This window comes from Glycine max, chromosome 16 (genome assembly GCF_000004515.6).
Source record: "Glycine max cultivar Williams 82 chromosome 16, Glycine_max_v4.0, whole genome shotgun sequence".
NCBI classification, from domain to species: Eukaryota; Viridiplantae; Streptophyta; class Magnoliopsida; order Fabales; family Fabaceae; genus Glycine; species Glycine max.
Window position 1 is genome coordinate 37,278,027 of NC_038252.2, and position 17,791 is coordinate 37,295,817.

The 17,791-nt window shown below is 30.8% G+C and overlaps 2 protein-coding genes and 1 pseudogene across 3 annotated transcripts; all 3 read right to left on the reverse strand.

Annotated features, from left to right (window-relative positions):
* Positions 1-749: 749 nt before the first annotated feature.
* On the reverse strand, positions 750-6,153 carry RJ2 (TIR-NBS-LRR family protein). Of its 2 annotated transcripts, NM_001252746.1 has the most exons (5): positions 5,524-5,999; positions 3,030-4,152; positions 2,573-2,863; positions 1,661-2,467; positions 1,116-1,574 (listed from the first exon to the last, which is right to left on the reverse strand). In NM_001252746.1, exons 1-5 carry the CDS (start codon positions 5,997-5,999, stop codon positions 1,116-1,118), a joined length of 3,156 nt encoding a protein of 1,051 aa, NP_001239675.1. The 2 variants fall into 2 exon arrangements, with proteins under 2 accessions (XP_014623922.1, NP_001239675.1); XM_014768436.3 differs by having other exon boundaries at positions 750-1,574; positions 1,661-2,863; positions 5,524-6,153.
* A 2,930-nt stretch (positions 6,154-9,083) lies between these two features.
* Positions 9,084-9,923, reverse strand: LOC100306134 (kunitz family trypsin and protease inhibitor). The gene has a single exon (NM_001251169.3). The coding sequence runs from the start codon at positions 9,890-9,892 to the stop codon at positions 9,248-9,250; it is 645 nt and encodes a 214-aa protein (NP_001238098.1). The 5' UTR covers positions 9,893-9,923; the 3' UTR covers positions 9,084-9,247.
* Positions 9,924-15,940: 6,017 nt separating this feature from the next.
* LOC102666269 (miraculin-like) lies at positions 15,941-16,882 on the reverse strand (annotated as a pseudogene).
* Positions 16,883-17,791: the final 909 nt, after the last annotated feature.

Consider the following 17,791-nt stretch of genomic DNA (forward strand, 5'->3'; position numbering starts at 1 on the left):
ATTCTTGTTCAGTTTAATTAGTATAATTTAAAAAATGGATATATACGAATAATTTCATTTTATAAATTTTCAACTTGTTTCTGTTGACTACAATCGTGCGCAAAGATATATACGAATTTTGTTTTTCACAAGTTTTCATAAGAAAATAGAGATATCCGGCCTTGGAATTTGTTAACAATATAGTTTTGCTTCATAATCATATCTTAGTATGAAAACTTAAAAAACACTTCATCAAGAATACTAATTAAAATTTGTTTTGACAATTTTTTTAATATTTTTATTGGGCGAAGTTTCAACTACGTATAGAGTGTCTTACGTAGCATTTTTCTTAACATAATTGTTATGATATTTTATATAATAAAGAAAATGTTAAAAGGAAAAGTGCTAAGTAACGTGCAGCTACTAAGCCTTGAGTCGTAATAGAAATTAATGGCTTTAGATAAACTTCATTAATGATATTAGAGATCGATCCAATCATGTAGTCTTTATTATTTACAAAATAACCTGCTTACTAATTAACTACCTTCCCTGTTTTGGAATTTTGTAATTAAATAAATATTTTACCCAAAAGAATGATATGGACAAAAATAACTTTCAAAATAATATCTAACAAGCAAAAATGGAAATTGAACAAATTAATCACAAGATATCAATACGTAATTTATTCATACAAAAATAGAATATGACAAAAGCATCAATTTCATTCAGTCTCTCTAACAGAAGCAAATTTTGTTTTTGTTATATATATATATATATATATATATATATATATATATATATATATATATATATATATATTCTTCAAGAAAAAAAAGAATCATGTACCCCAATTGAGAGAACTCTAGTTCCAATACTTCTTTCCTTTTGTTTCATTTATACAGATCGCAATAATAAGGGAAATTAATTTACCTTTGACACTAATTGTGCCCCTTATATACTTCGAATCCATTGAATTTAATCCAACTTCACAATATCATACAATTTCCACTGCCCAGCTCAATGGATGCGATCATAAAACTATACATTGTTGCTGTTGCACAAATACTGTCTATGAAAGTTCCATGTCCACAAACCTGCCCTCTTTTAGCAACTGGTGGTTTGTGATTCCAAACTTTCTACATCATCGTCTGATTTTCTCTTGCTATAAAAGGATCAGTAAATCGAACATCCTCCATGGCATGTTCCTGTTTAAATATATGGATTCCCATTTTAACAGGGTGGATATAGGTATCTATACAACGAGGACATGTAACATTCACATGGTTCCATCCATTTTCGAAAGGCACCTCATACGGACTGTTTCTGAATTCTATCTCTCGTAGATCACAAAGATATGCATGGTGCATTCCTTTCTGGAAATAGCAACTATAAGGGGAACATTCATTGCCATTGATGAAAACCTCGGGACGAAAAAATTGGGATCGAATGGGTGCAACAATAAGACAAAGAACCATGTCAGGGAACTTATTACGAAACCAGAAAGAAATTGAAGGTCCCCTGCTTTGCTGATCGAACCACTCTGGAATCCTTTTACCTGGCAAACAAAACACAGTGTTTCCAGCCTCATGCAGTTCCTGTTAGCCATAAAGAATTCATGAGTTTACCAAAGTTAAGTACACTATATATTATTAGATAAAATACATTTCAAACAAGATAAAACCTGATTTAGGAACTTGCTTATACTTGAGGAAGTCAATGATTTACAGTTTATTGCAAAGAAATGCTTTAAGTTTGGTGGAATCCCTCTAATTTCCCGAAGATGCTTGCAGTCACATACATCAAGTATCCTTAAAAATTGACATTCTTTGATGCATTCCGGAAGGATTGTGAAATTATTCTCGGATAGACATAATTCCTTCATATGTGCAAACCAAGTAAAATCTATTGAAAAAAATTCATCACTGAGGTTGCAAATTGCGACAGTAAGCCTTACTACCTTGGAAGATACTATTGACCCCGTTTTTTCTTCACCCTCTTCCTGTTTTAGCCATTGCCACCCTTTCAATCCCACGACAAAGATTTCAGTCAGTTCCGGCATCAGGACAATGCTACTTGGCACCTTAAAAATTGCATGAGGACTTAAAAAGCTCAGGTCTAATGCTTGAAGCCCAGCAAGATTTTGAAATGAAAATGACAATTCTGTTATGGAAGAGTTTGACAAACAAAGTTCTCTTATGTTTTCCATCTTTCCTAATATTTTTGGAAAACTCTCAAGACTGTAACAAAATGAAAGATTAAGTTTTTCAAGAGAGGTCAACTTGATAGGTGGAAAACTTCTGAGCCTTTTGCATCTAAAAGCATTCAATGTTTTAAGCTTATCCAGAAAACCAATTGAATTGTGAACTGTAATTAAATTAAGGCAGTGTTCAAATGAAAATTCCTCCAAATTTGGGAGACCAGATACGTCAGGAATCTGTGTTAAACATTTGCACCCGTCAAAATTCAATGTTCTTAGATTTACGAACATCTGCCAAAAAAAACAGAAACAAGAAAGAAATAAGAACAGAATGATTAATCTTAAAAGTGAATTTATTAAATAACAAGATGTGGAAAATGTACTCTTTAAGCTTACCTTCCATAAGCCATCCCACTCAAATGACGAAATACAACTATAGGGTAACTTGCATATGGAAAGTTTTTTCGGATGAAAATCAGATGGTAAACAATGTGAAGGATATCTCCACCATTCCAGTACTCTCAAATTGTTTGGAAGATATTTGGGACCTTTGGAAAATTTACCATTTCTAATAATAAGTGTTTTGAGGTTTTTCATCTTCTTGAAAGCCTTTGTATTTAATTCTACTATTTCTTCTTTGCCAAAGCAGGGGAAGTCTAGACATATGATTTCAATTTCACTAGTTCCCTGTTAATCCAAAAGGCACGAGTCAACCACAACCACAATGCAAGTAAACGCATATTTACAAAAAATTACATATTATGAAGAAAAACAACAAATATGATTTGAACATATGATAGTCAGGAAACATAAATCAAGATATGAAATCAAATCATTCATTAGTGTCACTCACCTTGTTGTCTTCCAAAACTTGAATTATATCTTCTGGTAACCATAGTCTACTGCGCTTCTCTGGCTCTTTCGGTGATTCTTGCCTGACAATTTCTTTTCCCATGTCCTCAATCAAGTCATGCATTGTAACTCTAGGTACTCTACCATACCAACTAAACTTCTTTTTTATAAGAGATTTTTCAACCAACACTCCAATATGATATTTCATGCAATCACCATAATGAGCACGAAGTATATCTTCAACCTTTGTCAAGTCATATCTATTGAAGCAACAGGCAATGTCAAGGAAAACATTCTTTTGTTCTTCCTCCAAAGCATCAAAGCTTACTTTAAGTATCTCTAGGATTTGAATGCCGGGAATTCTTTTATATTGTTTGATAGCAGATTTCCATTCTTCTATGCTTTTCCCGAACAAGTTGGAACCTATCACTTCCAAAGCTAATGGAAGGCCAGAAGCATAAATTACTACATCATTCAAGACCTCCTTATAACTTGGATCAACCTTTTCGGTTTTAAAAGATTTCCATGTAAGCAATTGAAGAGCATTGTTCTCATTCAATAGTTCCACTTCATATGTTCTTTTAACCCCATGAGATGCTAGCAGTTGTTTGTCCCGAGTGGTGATGATGACTCTACTGCCTGGACCAAACCAACAAGGTCTTCCAACAATAGCCTGTAATTGTTCATGCTTGTCAACATCATCTAAAATCAAGAGAACCTTCTTTCGCTGAAGCCTATGTTGTATAATTGAAGCTCCTTGTTCAACACTTGCTAAGTTGATTTCCTTCTCTCCAAGTATTTCCCGAAGAAGGATGCTCTGGAGGTGTTGTAACCCCTTCTTGTTTGATTTTTCTCTCAAATCTTTAAGAAAACATGAACCATCAAAATGGCAAGCAATCAAATTATAAACTGCTATAGCAAGTGTTGATTTTCCTATCCCACCAATTCCATGGATCCCTATCATGTAGACACCATCATCAGATTCAACATCCAAAAGCTTTGTTACTTCTAGTAATCTTGATTCTAGTCCAACCGGGTAATCCGCAACAGGCAAAGGAGCATGATTGATCTTGCTGGAGACCAACTCAACAATCCTCCCAATAAACTCATATTCATACCCTTCTCTGTTTCAAACATAAAAGTCTTAAATTGTGTTTGGATGGATACTTTTAACAGAATAATTTATTTTTAATGGAACATTTGAATATCTGTCATTTTAAATTTAGTATTTGGATAATAATTTAAAGAAAATTTGAATATATGTCTTTTTAACAAGAAATTTTAATCAACAAAAAATAAATAATTTTAAATTCTCTTAAAAATCAAAGAATTTCAATTCCTCCGCAAACAGTCATTCCTCCCTCTCGGCCTTTTCTCTTTACAAACACTGCTCACTCCTCTTGAGCCATGCGCTCTCTCTCTCCCGGTGGTGACAATTCTCACATGGGGTCTTTTTACCTAGAGTTTTTCACAAAACTCTCACAGAAACAGATAAGAATTGCGCAAACAAGTAATTGAAAAGTGAATGAATAAAGAGAGGAACGGACTCGTCTTCAAACACGAGACGGCGCTGGACAGTGTCCATGGTGGCATCGGCGGAGGGATTGGAAGTTTCGGCCATGGAGGTGTGAGAAGAGAAGGAAGCGGTGAGAGAGAGAGGAGTGTGGGGTATTGTTCTCTGAGAAAAGGAGAAGGAAGGAAGAGAAGGAGAGTCTGGCATAGTCACTGAAGAGGTGAGGTTACTTTTAAACAAGTGTTAGGAGGACTGTGTCATTCGTTACTTTCCCCCTGTACATCTCTTTAACATATACATTTATTTATATATAATTAATCAAATCAAAGGTCAAATATTTTACATTAAAATATTTTGTATTAAATTATTGTGATATTAGGTAATTGAAATTAGATTGAAAAAAAATTATATATTATTTATCTTTAATTTTTCAGTATTGTTTAATTTAAGTGTGTGTTAATAGAAAAATATTATGTAAGATTTAAAATTATTTAGTATTAAAAAAATTTGATTATTTAATTATTAAATATTAAAAAATTGATTATTAAATATTGTCTAGTATTAAATTTATTTTGAATATTTAACTATTTAAAAAATGACTAATATTTATTTTTATTCAATATTAAAATTTTAATTTTAAAATAGATATTTAAAAATAAAAATTTAAATATCCTTAAAATTAAATTACTTTATTCAAATAAGAAAATTAAAATACAAGAAATTAAATTGTTTTGTACAAACAAAATATTTACAAAATAAAAAAAATTAAATCAAAACAATTAAAATGTTTATATTTGAATTTCCCAAAAAAATTTAAATCCTCCCATCAAAGAGTTAATGAAGTCAAACAAATAGCCTCCTATACAGGTTTGATACCAATGTTGTGGTTTCTTTTCTCTTTAAATTTTAGCATCAAATCATTAGACAATTGACACTTAACCCAACAAAAATTATGAAGTAAAAGATTGGTAAGGTGTGGTACCCGTGTTTGAAATGAAAGCCAGACAAGTTAGCTACTTGATGCAGAGCCTTCTTCCAATACTCCAACTTCTCCATGTTGTGGTTGAACCTTTCCTGATGCTTAGCCAATGCTTCTCCATAACTACCTTTCTGGTGTCTGACATCAGAAGGATCCACGTTATAAAAGACTGGCACAACCAACAGATTTTTGCTCTTAAAGCACTCAAGAATGTAGGCAAGTTCATCTAAGCAAAATGAGGAAGAAGCATAATTTATAGAGAGCACAGTGATGGCAATCCTGGACTCTTGAATTGCCTTCAGAAGTGCTGGTGTTATTTCCTCTCCACTCTGGAGCTCCTCATCATCAATGAAAGTGTAGATTCCCCTGTCATCAAGAGCTTTGTAAAGATTTCCGGTAAAACCATGTCGTGTGTCTGCGCCTCTGAAGCTGAGGAAAACATCATAGTTGAAGGAAGAGGAACATGATCCCAAAGCCATGTGAACTGAGAAGAAAGTCTACTATGATTGTGGATGGAATGTTGGGTCTCCAAAACTTGGATGAAGGTTCATATATATGTTTATTTTTTCTGGCCTGCATAAAATAAAACAATTAGAAAATGAAGGACTGTGATCAGTTAGTGTTAGAAGATAAAGTGTGTGAGTAATATGCATTAAGAGACATTATTTTTGTGTAACCACTAAGTATTTCAAGGGTTATTGACATTATGCCCGTTTATTGTGTTAATTGAAGAGTCATTTAATGGCTATAGATTGCTCTCAAGTTTCCTCTCAATTTTTCTAACACCCTCGAAGTGGAATGTATTTGCGTTTTGGATCCAATGACAATTTTGTATAATAAATTAAATAGCAACAGTGGATGATATGCTGTGTATCTTCTTCAGTTTAATATATATAAAGCAAAGCACTGTCATTTTTGAGTTTTTGAAATTAAACGAATTAGATTTGTTGATTTTATCACTAGCATCCAGAAAACCTTCCACGAAGTTTCATAAAATAATTAATCTCCTTGATATTAGTTGTTCTTCTAACATGCTTTATAACATGATTTTTTTTATCATGATTTTGTAATTTTGAATAAACTTTAATCAATGATAAAATGTGTCTAAAAAGTATGTTATTTGTATTTTTCGTAACCATTTTTATACTAAAATAAAATTATCAATTTAGAAAACACTCTTTTCTTTCCATCGGTTAGATATTTTCAACATTCTTTTTTTTTTCTCTCTGAAAGATGCATTTAACATTCTATTTTTGTAATGAGAAAAAAAAAAAACGTATCTGTCAACCATTTCAAATTAAATTTCTTTGTTTTCAAATGTATACTTTGATTATCTTAATTAACTAATAATTTGTTTAATTTAAAAATAGCTTTACATAAAAATTTAAATTATTTATTCTAAATTTATTTATGCATTAAAAAATATTTTTATTATAAATTTTAATTATATAAAAATAAATATTTATTACGTGTTATGCAAGAATATAAAATATTAGTTTATTTCATTAAACTAGTTTCAGCAAGTTTAATAATAATGCTTTTTGAATTAAACCAATGGGTTTATTGTATTCGCATCAGCATACATACAGCTAACAACTCAAGCTTGGCATAGCACAAATGTGACGAGAGATTGTTGCCTTCATTAATTATGCCAATTTTTCTGCTACAACGTCAGATTCTTTAGCATATGAGACTTTTTATATATAGTTGAGCAAATACAAAAAATAGCATAGCATATTACTATTAGCATAATCAATATTGTCCTTTAAAAGATGCAACTCTCACCAATGTTCAATGATAACTTGGCAAAGTAGTTTCTACATTCTCCCGGGCATTGATTTCTTCAATAACTTTCTCTTTTTTACAAATGGAAAATTGTGTGTTATGTAGTCATCAATCTTTGTTAATGTCATCAAATGGAAAATTGTGTGTTATGTAGTCATCAATCTGGATTTCCTGCATATTAATCACAATATTAGTACATAATTTTTTTGCTAAAATCGCTGCTTGAAGGAAAAAAATCATATTAAGCAAGAAAATAGTTCTGATAAGCATTTGAAGTTGCATTCTCAATTCCCCCCTCCCTCCTCCCTTCAAAAATATCTCTTTCACAGACATTTGGCACACTTTATAATGAAAAACAAGATTAGGTCACAAATACCAGCTATATATAGACAGCACATCCATCTCATGCTAAACTTTGTACGCTGAGATTTTTTTCTTGTGATAATGATAACATGAAATTGTCCTCCGCTTCATCATAAATAAACAATACAAGTGCAGCAGATGGAAGTAAGAAAAAAAGGGCATACAGCAGGTAAATCAACATACACTTTGACATTCATAGTCAAAAACATATACAACTAGAATGAGAGAGAGAAAGAGAATTTTCTGAGGGTAATGCTGCTACAAGAACTGTTTACCTTTGCAAAAACTCATTTTTGAACCATAGATTTACCTTTGTATCTCTGGTGTCAGTTCAAATTTCAAAGCATTAAGCATATTTTCTGCACAAATCAACATGAAATCTAATGGTTCTTCACGTTTGTTGTCTTCTCTCCTTAAGTGTTTGTTCATGTTACATTACTAAATTTCTATCTTCTCAGTAGAGTTATTCTAATCACCGGTCAATGAACTTAATTATCTATGCAACAAAATGACCTTTTTCAAATAGTCATAGAGAACCATTTATGCAGAAGGTAGACATTGCCGTGTTTCAGCATAGAGTGAAAACGTATAAAGTAGTCAGGTTCAGATGAGAGGAAATATTCCGGGTACTGATTCTGTTACCTTGTTGAGATACTTCTTTACTTTATTTTGAGTTTGGATCAGTAAATGAAGTACTAACTAATGTTACTTAATGAAGTACTAACAAATATAAGAAAAGTCGTACTGTTTAATCTATGTCGGCCTAAAAAACCACACTAGTATTCTTTTTCAGTTTAGTATAATTTAAAAAAAATGGATATATACGAATAGTTTCATTTTATAAATTTTCAACTTGTTTCTGTTGACTACAATCGTGCGGAAAGATATATACGAATTTTGTTTTTCACAAGTTTTCATAAGAAAATAGAGATATCCGGCCTTGGAATTTGTTAACAATATATTTTTGCTTCATAATCATATCTTAGTATGAAAACTTAAAAAACACTTCATCAAGAATACTAATTAAAATTTGTTTTGATATTTTTTTTAATATTTTTATTGGGCGAAGTTTCAACTACGTATAGAGTGTCTTACGTAGCATTTTTCTTAACATAATTTTTATGATATTTAATATAATAAAGAAAATGTTAAAAGGAAAAGTGCTAAGCAATGTGCAGCTACTAAGCCCTTGAGTCGTAATAGAAATAAATGGCTTTAGATAAACTTCATTAATGATATTAGAGATCGATCCAATCATGTAGTCTTTATTATTTACAAAATAACCTGCTTACTAATTAACTACCTTCCCTGTTTTGGAATTTTGTGATTAAATAAATATTGCACCCAAAAGAATGATATGGACAAAAATAACTTTCAAAATAATATCTAACAAGCAAAAATGGAAATTGAACAAATTAATCATCAGAAGATATCAATACGTAATTTATTCATACAAAAATAGAATATGACAAAAGCATCAATTTTATTCGTGCATGATGATGATGCTTAATTTTCCAGATGAAATATCATGTTCTCATTAATTACATATCTTTTTTCATGCATATGCATTAATGAAGCTTCAAGCAGATGGCTGGAACCTAACTTTGTAAGGCTCATCAGTGAGAGCCACGCGCTGGTTCCCATTACTATCCCTAAACACCCCAACATTCCTACACAAAGGCTTGCAGAAGTTGCACACTGTGGGGCAAAACACGAGCTTGTAATCATCATCATACTCCTCAATCTTGAACCAGTTGTCGATGGTATCCTTGCCAGGGTTTCCCAACACACCACCAGTGGTCACAAACCACTGTCCAGTTGAATCATCAAAGGCATCTAGCTTCCAGACCGTGGACTCACTACAACTTGTGTTAGTTAGGGAGGTTTTGATGTTCAAGTCAGTAGAAACCCTAATGACCCCTTTTTTAGGGTTAACTAGTTTGAATGTGACTGCTAGGCCACGGAAACCCTCCACCACCGCAACACTAAGAGGGCAAGTGTGGTTGGATGACCTTGCTATGAGAACATAGCCACTTCCAACCACACACGGCCCACGCCCATCACATGGGGTTGTTGGGACCGGTCGGATATAGTAATCTACGCCAGCTCGAACTTTCTTGCCTTCTGTGTCAATCACTTGTCTGGGGGAAGCATCTGCTCCTCCAAGCAAGAATTGGCTAGAGAAAACAAATAGAAGTAGGAATGCAAGATACATAAACTTCATGGTTAACCTGTATTATTTTAAGTATGTGAATGTTAGAACTTTAGAGGAATATATATATATATAAAAGATTCAAGTTATAGTGATATTATCAATCTAAGGGCTCGTATTATAATTGATGTATAAAAAAGATAAGGTCAACGATTTTGGCTAACTCGTATAGTGATATTCTTGTTAAATAAAATACAACTTCCAATTCTCCACGTCTAGCTGTCAGCATTGATTGTAATATAAGTAATGGTTTGGCACTTCAGCCAGCCTGCATTCGTTAATCTTTAATTGATGAAAAGGTCTATGAATTGGTAAAATTTGTTTTGCCTTCTGAACATGATGGACTCCTAGCAGCCGACCCATTGCACACTTCAATTGAAACATTTCAGCATCTCCTAGCTAGGTTTTCTTTAGTTTCCTTTTTCTTTTAGATTTATTTTTTGTCTTATTCTTTTGAGTAATGGATAGCTTGCGGTGTTTAACACAGTATAAAGACCCATTTTTTCATAATGAATCATTTTCTAATTTTCACTTCCTTTGAGAGAGGTTTAAATTATATTATTCATTTATTTTAGTTCAAAAAATACATGTCAATATAATTAAAATTGATACATATGATGCCATCCCAGGATTACTCAATAATGTAAAGTATACATTGCACGAATAGTGTATATATGCATATCCATAAACGCGCTTCAAAACCGAAAAAGAATTAAAAAAATATTGTAAATTTTAAAAATGGAATAGAGGCGCGATCAGAAAAGATAACAGTTTACTCAAAATTCTATTAGATAATCATGAAAAGCGATTGAGAATATTATAAATATTTGAATGGATTTTATAGTCAAAATCTGACAAAACAATGTTTATATACCAATACATTTAAAATTATTTTAATCATATTGTTGTCCATGCCTTGCATTGCATGGGAACACGTTAGCTTTTCTATTCCCCTTTATTATAGATTGGCATTAAACTTCAAGATAAGGATTGGAAGGGATTTTGACTTATCAAATTCGTTGTCGTAAAGTAATCAATCAACCAGCTTCTTATAATTTTTTGGTGATGAATCAACCTCTTTATATACGATATGATTTCGTCATCATATCTAGATCAACCTAGTGAATGAAAAGACAGTGAGTGAATATTGAGCTCAATTATTTTTATATTTGGAGACAAAATCAGTCAAAATTATATTAAAAATAAATTATATTGCCTTCAGTCAAGATTAACAAAATGAAAAGTAAAAATAATATGAAATGTAGTATATCAAATGTACGTAAACTATAAACGTACAAGTAAACGATAATTTTCTTAAGAAAATTAAAATGTTAAAAGTGAAGTATTAAATTGTCCATTTAAATTAAAATGATAAATTATTGAATTAAACAGTAATTAAGAACAATATTAAAAGTAATAAAAAATACAAAAGTAAATTATATATAAAAGGTTAAAATATACTGTTAGTCATTAATATTTATGATTATATTAATCAGTTTAGTCACTCTATGCAAGAAAATATACAATTAAAATTATAATAATAATACATATACCTCCATCTATTTTAAACATCTCACAAACACTTTTCATTTTTCTTTATCTTTCTCTTCGGTATCACATTATAAATCCTTTCATAGTTATAATTATTTTTCTTTTTCAACTCTCTCTAAGTGTAAAATAATCATGGGTATTCATCAAACATTTTTCTTACAATTAATACATACAATGTCTTGTGCATTGTGGGAGCATCACATTCTGATACAAGATTACAAAGCATCGTTCAATTGTGCATTTGTCGGTTAAAAAAAGTATATATTTAAATCAAGCTTTAAAAATAATAGAACCACTATTGGAAGAGTGGAGAAGCTGCTAGAAATTTTACTTTTTAGATTTTCTCCACCAGCTTAGAAAGAAACATGTAGAAACTATTAGTAGCTAATTGGATTGCATCAACATTTGTTTGCCTATAAAAGGCCACCATCATGTAACATTTGGTGTATGAGTGAAATCAATTTTAGTTTGTGAAATTTAAGTCTCTTCCTCCCTGTGTGTGATTGTATGGAATTTATTTATTCTCTCATTTTATCTTTCATAGCGTAAGTGAGTGTGTGTTTGTGAGTTTAATTTTGTGTGTCCAATTGTTAACATTTGGTATCAGAACCACAAAGCTATGGTAGTAGTGAGAGAAAAAACAAATAGTGAGTGTGTGAGGAACAAAAGTGTTTTCATTGTGTGTTAAGAAATAGAGAGTTGGTACAATTGAGAGAAAGATGACTACCAATTACAACATTGTTTGGTTTGGTCCCAGGATGGGAAAATAGATTTTTACTACTAGGAAACTTTGATGAGAACATATTTGAGAGTTCACAATCTTTGAAGTTTTGTTGGGACAGGACTAGCTAAAGGAGCTGATGATACTGCTTGGAAGAGAGATCAATTGGCACTTTCCCAAATTCAACAAGGGGTGATTTTTCAATTTTTGAAAAAATCATAAATGCCAAAACAGCAAAAGAAGCGTAGGATATCCTAAAGTTGTCCTACAAGGGAGTAGAAAAGGCACAAAAGTCAAAGTTACAATCTCTACAAAGAGAATACGAAAGGTACAAAATGTTTGACTCTGGATTTATAGAACAATATTTTTCACGTATTACATATATGGTTAATAAGATGATGGTGTGCGGAAAGGACATCCCAAACAATAAGGTGGTAGACGAAATTATACGCACCATGATGCCAATGAAGTACAATCATGTGGTGACTATGCTAATCCAGTCCCATGACATAAATATCATGACTTTAGAATTAACCTTGAGTTGTAAACGATAAAAAAAATATTGTATTATTCTTCTATTGGTTATTGAAAGTAAAAGATGTTACTTCACACTATCCGGTGTTAAAGAGTATTGTTAGACACCTACTTTGATAATTGATAATAGATTAATTATAATTAATTTACTATCGATTTAGTGTTGAACCTACGAGATCACACACACAAAATGGAGTATTCTAATCTTATTATATTTTAGTGGAATATTATTACATTTTTGGTTAACACCAAGAATATAATTAATATAAAAAGAAGAATATTATTTTATAAATATAAAACTTGTCCATAAGATAAAAATAATATTCTATTGTTTCATATCACATATTAGATCATACAATTAATTATCATAATTAATCATTTGATTAATTATGAATTATCTTTGTCTTATGTCAAGAAGTTTCATAAGATAAAGAGATATGAAATAGTTTTATTTTTATAAAAATAAAGAGATATAAAATTATTTTAAAAAAATCTTTTCTTTTATTTTCTTTTTGAAAAAGTCTCAAACACATATCTTTTAATATTATAAACAGAAACATCTATCCCAGAGAGCAAAGCATACCAAAATTAAACTAGAAAAATTAAACATAGTTTTAGAGCTGTACAATAGAAAGAGGATTTACTCCATAAAATTTCACTCATCAGAGAGTTAATATATACTAAATACTTTTACGCAAATATCAAAGGATAGTTGACATCCATAATATTACGGAAATATAATGATTATCGCAACAATAGTTCCTATAATTTACGGCATTATATTATATTAACCAGTCTTATAAATCAATTATTACGGAAATTTTTTCAATGATTATCGCAGCCGTAGGTCCTGTTATGTACGGCACTCTTTTCAGTTTTAACCATGCATATATAAGCATAAGGTTATTAATGTCTCTTACCATGCATAAGTGCTTAATATAATCTAAATTTATAATTCTCACATTCTTAAAGTAAAAATAAAAAAATATTTTTATTATATATATATATATATATATATATATATATATATATATATATATATATATATATTAATTTTTTTGCAACTTGAGGTCTGGAATATTCTAAAAATGTTATAAAGAACATTTTGGTGCGCTATAGGAGATGATCAATCTCTTAAAATTTCTTGAGTTAGTGGTAAAGGATTTGGTACTATATTTAACTTGATCTTTTTAGCTAAACAGAGGTGATGATCCTTTGTTGATTATGACGTTAGTTTTCACTATTAATATAGAATGTTTGCCCATAGATGTTACATGGACTTCATCTAGCTCGGTCTGGTGGAGCGATATATACTTGATAGAGATTGTTAAAGTGTCACCAAAGTTTCCTTAGAGTATGTTTGGATGAAAGAATTTAAAATTCTGAGAAATTTTAAATTTTAAAAATTTTAAATATTTCAATTGAAATTTTTTTATTTTTAAAATTTTATGTTTGGATAAAAAAAGTTAAATTATGAGGGTGAAAAAAAAATGAATGAAAAAAAAGAAAAAATATGATTATGTGCTAGTTATACGTGTTTCTTTACGCTTTCAATTTTTCATCTTTTAGAAGAAAATTGAAATTCCAAATTTTTAGTTATCCAAAATTCTGTTTTAAAATTCCAAAATTTTAAATTCTTAAAAAAAAACATCCAAAGAATTATAGAATACAAAAATTTAAATTCTCCGATAAATTACTTTCCTCAGTTAAAATTCTCTATCCAAACATATTTTAATGTATTTTTAGAGAGGTCAGAAATGAGAAACAGATTCGTTTTTGGCATGGAATTGTGATCGATCATGCATGTGTGGCTAAAATGGGTGGGTGGACTGATAAAATTTGGTGTTGGTTATGGAGGTAAAGGATAGGTCTTTTTTGTGTGGGAAGAAGGGCTATTGGTGGGTCAGGTAAATGTCTTGATCGAGCTTTGTTTCTTTGTGTAGAGGCTTGTCCCATCAATGCGTACGGAAGGAGAATTCATCTGCGGTTTTTACAATTAAATTAACGTATACTTAATTTTACATGCTCATCTGATATTAGGGAATTTGCAATCTTCCCATTCTGTTACTTTAAAAAAAATAAAATTGGAAGAGTTATATTCCTCTCAAAGTATTCGTTTTATCTTTGCGAATTATTCTCTATAATTACAAACTCAAGTTAATGTGTAAAACAGGATTTTTATTTCAAGTGCAGGGTATATCTTGTATGTTTTGCTTTGATTTTGAGCAGTATAATCATCACCTATTTCTATCTTGACTGGTGAAAAATCAAATTTTTATCTCTTAATGGACTTTGTAATTGTATGTGTTTGAGTAACTGAGTAAGTGTACCCATTGTACTCTGTTTCGTATAATATTTTGTTTATAAAAAATTGCTTATTGATTTGGACTCCATAAACAGATTAAAAACATTGTTGCCAATTCATATATGTATCAATGCATAAAAAGTATATATCTCTGGCATCATATATATGCAGAGTTAGTGCATTCATCTTAGGAAAATTCTTTTTAAAAATCGATCTTTTCCCCGGAGAAAATGTTTGAAAATACCTCAATAAGTCTTTAACAGGCAGTAATAAATCAACAATATCATTCCATTATTTTTTTAAACATAATTTGCTGTAAGATGTATATCTGATTTAAACTACTAGCAATAAAATTTAATAAGCGCCATACACGACATATTCATTAGTGGAAGTATTTCCATTAATTAATCGTATATCTCACTGACATCAACTGAAATGTAACTAATATAATCCCATATGTTTTTTTATAAGCCAAATTTTATTAATAATCCCATATATTTTGGTGTTTCAAATTATTTTTATGTGTTTGTGTTTAAATTTTGTTTGGTACAAAAATAATTACCATTATTTAAAAAAATAATAATTATCATTCATAATTGATAATACATATAAAGTTATACGTATTATCAATTATCAATTATAAAGTAATAGGATATTTTGTTAAAGATGATAATATATATATATATATATATGAAAAGTAATTAATGCATCATTAAACATATGTGTGATTCTTTCATCTTAACCCGAAATCTCGAATTTAAATATCTGTGTTAAATACTGATAATTGATAGTTGATGTAGATTTAAATGAATACCTAGGATTTAAAATGTGATACTAGAAGAAATATATCATTTGTTAATCTTATATATTTTGCATTTACCATGGAAACCAAACGTGAGGATCCTGATCATAAACAATGAAAGAACATCCTTATTAAAAAGGAAATACACTAATTCAAATATCGATCAGTGAGAGCTAGACGCTTGTTCCCTTTCTCATCCACCAACATTCTTGCAGAAATGCTTTGGAGATTTCACCACGCTGGGACAGTGGGCCAATTTGTAAGCTCCATCTTACTTCTCAATCTTAAACCAGTTGTGGATGGTCACAAACCACTGTCTCTTTGAGAAATCAAAACTGTCAAGCTTCCACACCGTGGAATATTGGCGGGGACAATTAACCAACTAGTGCAAGCAGAGAACTTGTGAGACACGAATGATCCCTTTCTTAAGATTAACTTGTGAGAATGTCAATGGCAAGTCATTCTGGCCACTTGCGATACTTGCATACTACCAATTTGACTAATCGACTCTGATACCAATTGTTGAAGAGATTTGAGGGGTACACCTGTGGACCAGGAGTCACCACATAAGGATAAGGAGACCTGACACTACACTCTAATCCAAAACCTTAAGGTTCAGGTTTATGGGTCTTCTCCTCATACTCAACCTTTCCACTTTTACTTGATGTGGGACTTCACCTCTCACTTATAATCCAACATTCACAACCACAACATCAAGAAGACTTACAATATTAAGGTTTTCCAACATTGGCTAGGCCCAGGCCTGCCCCAGCTTTATATTTGGTGTAAGGAATATATGGAATAACATAATAATTGGTTCCAACTCGGAGCTTCTTCCCTAATGTGTCAACCACTTGCTCGGGTGAGGCTTCAACTCCTCCTAGCTAGCATCATTGTGCTCTTCATTGTTTTGTATGCTTTTGCTTAATTTGTGTTTTAATTGATATGTGACAGATGAAGCTGATAGCAATTGAAGACCATCAATTTATATATAGATAGAAAGCATATGGTTCTTATCTATGGGTAATACCCCAAAATATGGGTACATACATAATTTAGGTCAACGATTTTAACAATACAATTGGCCATTAAGTCAATGTAATCGCAATTCCGATAAAGAACTCTCCTTCCCAAATCCCTAGGTGTTCATTACTTATCTTTATTTATTGAAGACATCTTCTTTTTCAGGCAAGTCATTAATGTTATAAGGTTTTCGATTTATTTATGTTCACTAATATATATTTAGTTTGCCATCACTCATTTGACCAATGTACGTACGTAGAAATGTTTGATAGACACGGCCAGAAAAAAAGATTGGAAACTTCACATAAGAAAAACAAAATGAATGTAAGCTATACAATATTTGAATCCTTATACTCATACACTGTTTATACCTCAGCACATTGGTGGCATTATTCGTTTATTAAGTTGACCAACAATTGGATATATGACATTCAAACTTAGGAATTCAGCATATACAGGGGTGCGAATTAATCAGGCTCATGCTGGTTCACGCACCAATTTGATCAGTGGAGGACCGTTGATCTTAATTACGGGTTTTTCTAAACAATGAAGTATTAATTGCTCAAACGTCCATCCCATTTCAAGATCGATGCATAAGCAAATGGAAGAAAGAGATAGAAAAAAAAATTGAATAAAAGAGATAAAGTAATAGATGTGATAATAAAAATAAAATAAAATAAGAAAAAAATGAGGTAAAAGTGATATATATAGAAGATAAAATAGAAGTATGAAAATAATAAATCATAAATAATAGACTGTACCGCTGACTATGTGGACTTTTTTTACGTGAGATCGCAGATTTTTTTGGAGAAAATAGTTATATATAAGTTACAAGGATGATTATAAGCGATAAAATGATGACTAACAATTTCTGCAAAACATTTGATTCCTTGGGATGCTATAAATATTTAGAATATTTTATTTACCAAATTATCTTTTCTTGAAAACGCTGACACCATTGAATCTGAGTAACTT

Coding starts and splice junctions, on each gene's coding strand:
- LOC100306134 (NM_001251169.3), bottom strand. CDS start 9,892: ATGAAGTTTATGTATCTTGCATTCCTACTTCTATTTGTTTTCTCTAGC.
- RJ2 (XM_014768436.3), bottom strand. CDS start 5,999: ATGGCTTTGGGATCATGTTCCTCTTCCTTCAACTATGATGTTTTCCTC. Junction 2,864..3,029: donor AAGTTTTGGAAGACAACAAG/GTGAGTGACACT, acceptor TTGGATTAACAG/GGAACTAGTGAAATTGAAAT. Junction 1,575..1,660: donor TAAGCAAGTTCCTAAATCAG/GTTTTATCTTGT, acceptor TATGGCTAACAG/GAACTGCATGAGGCTGGAAA.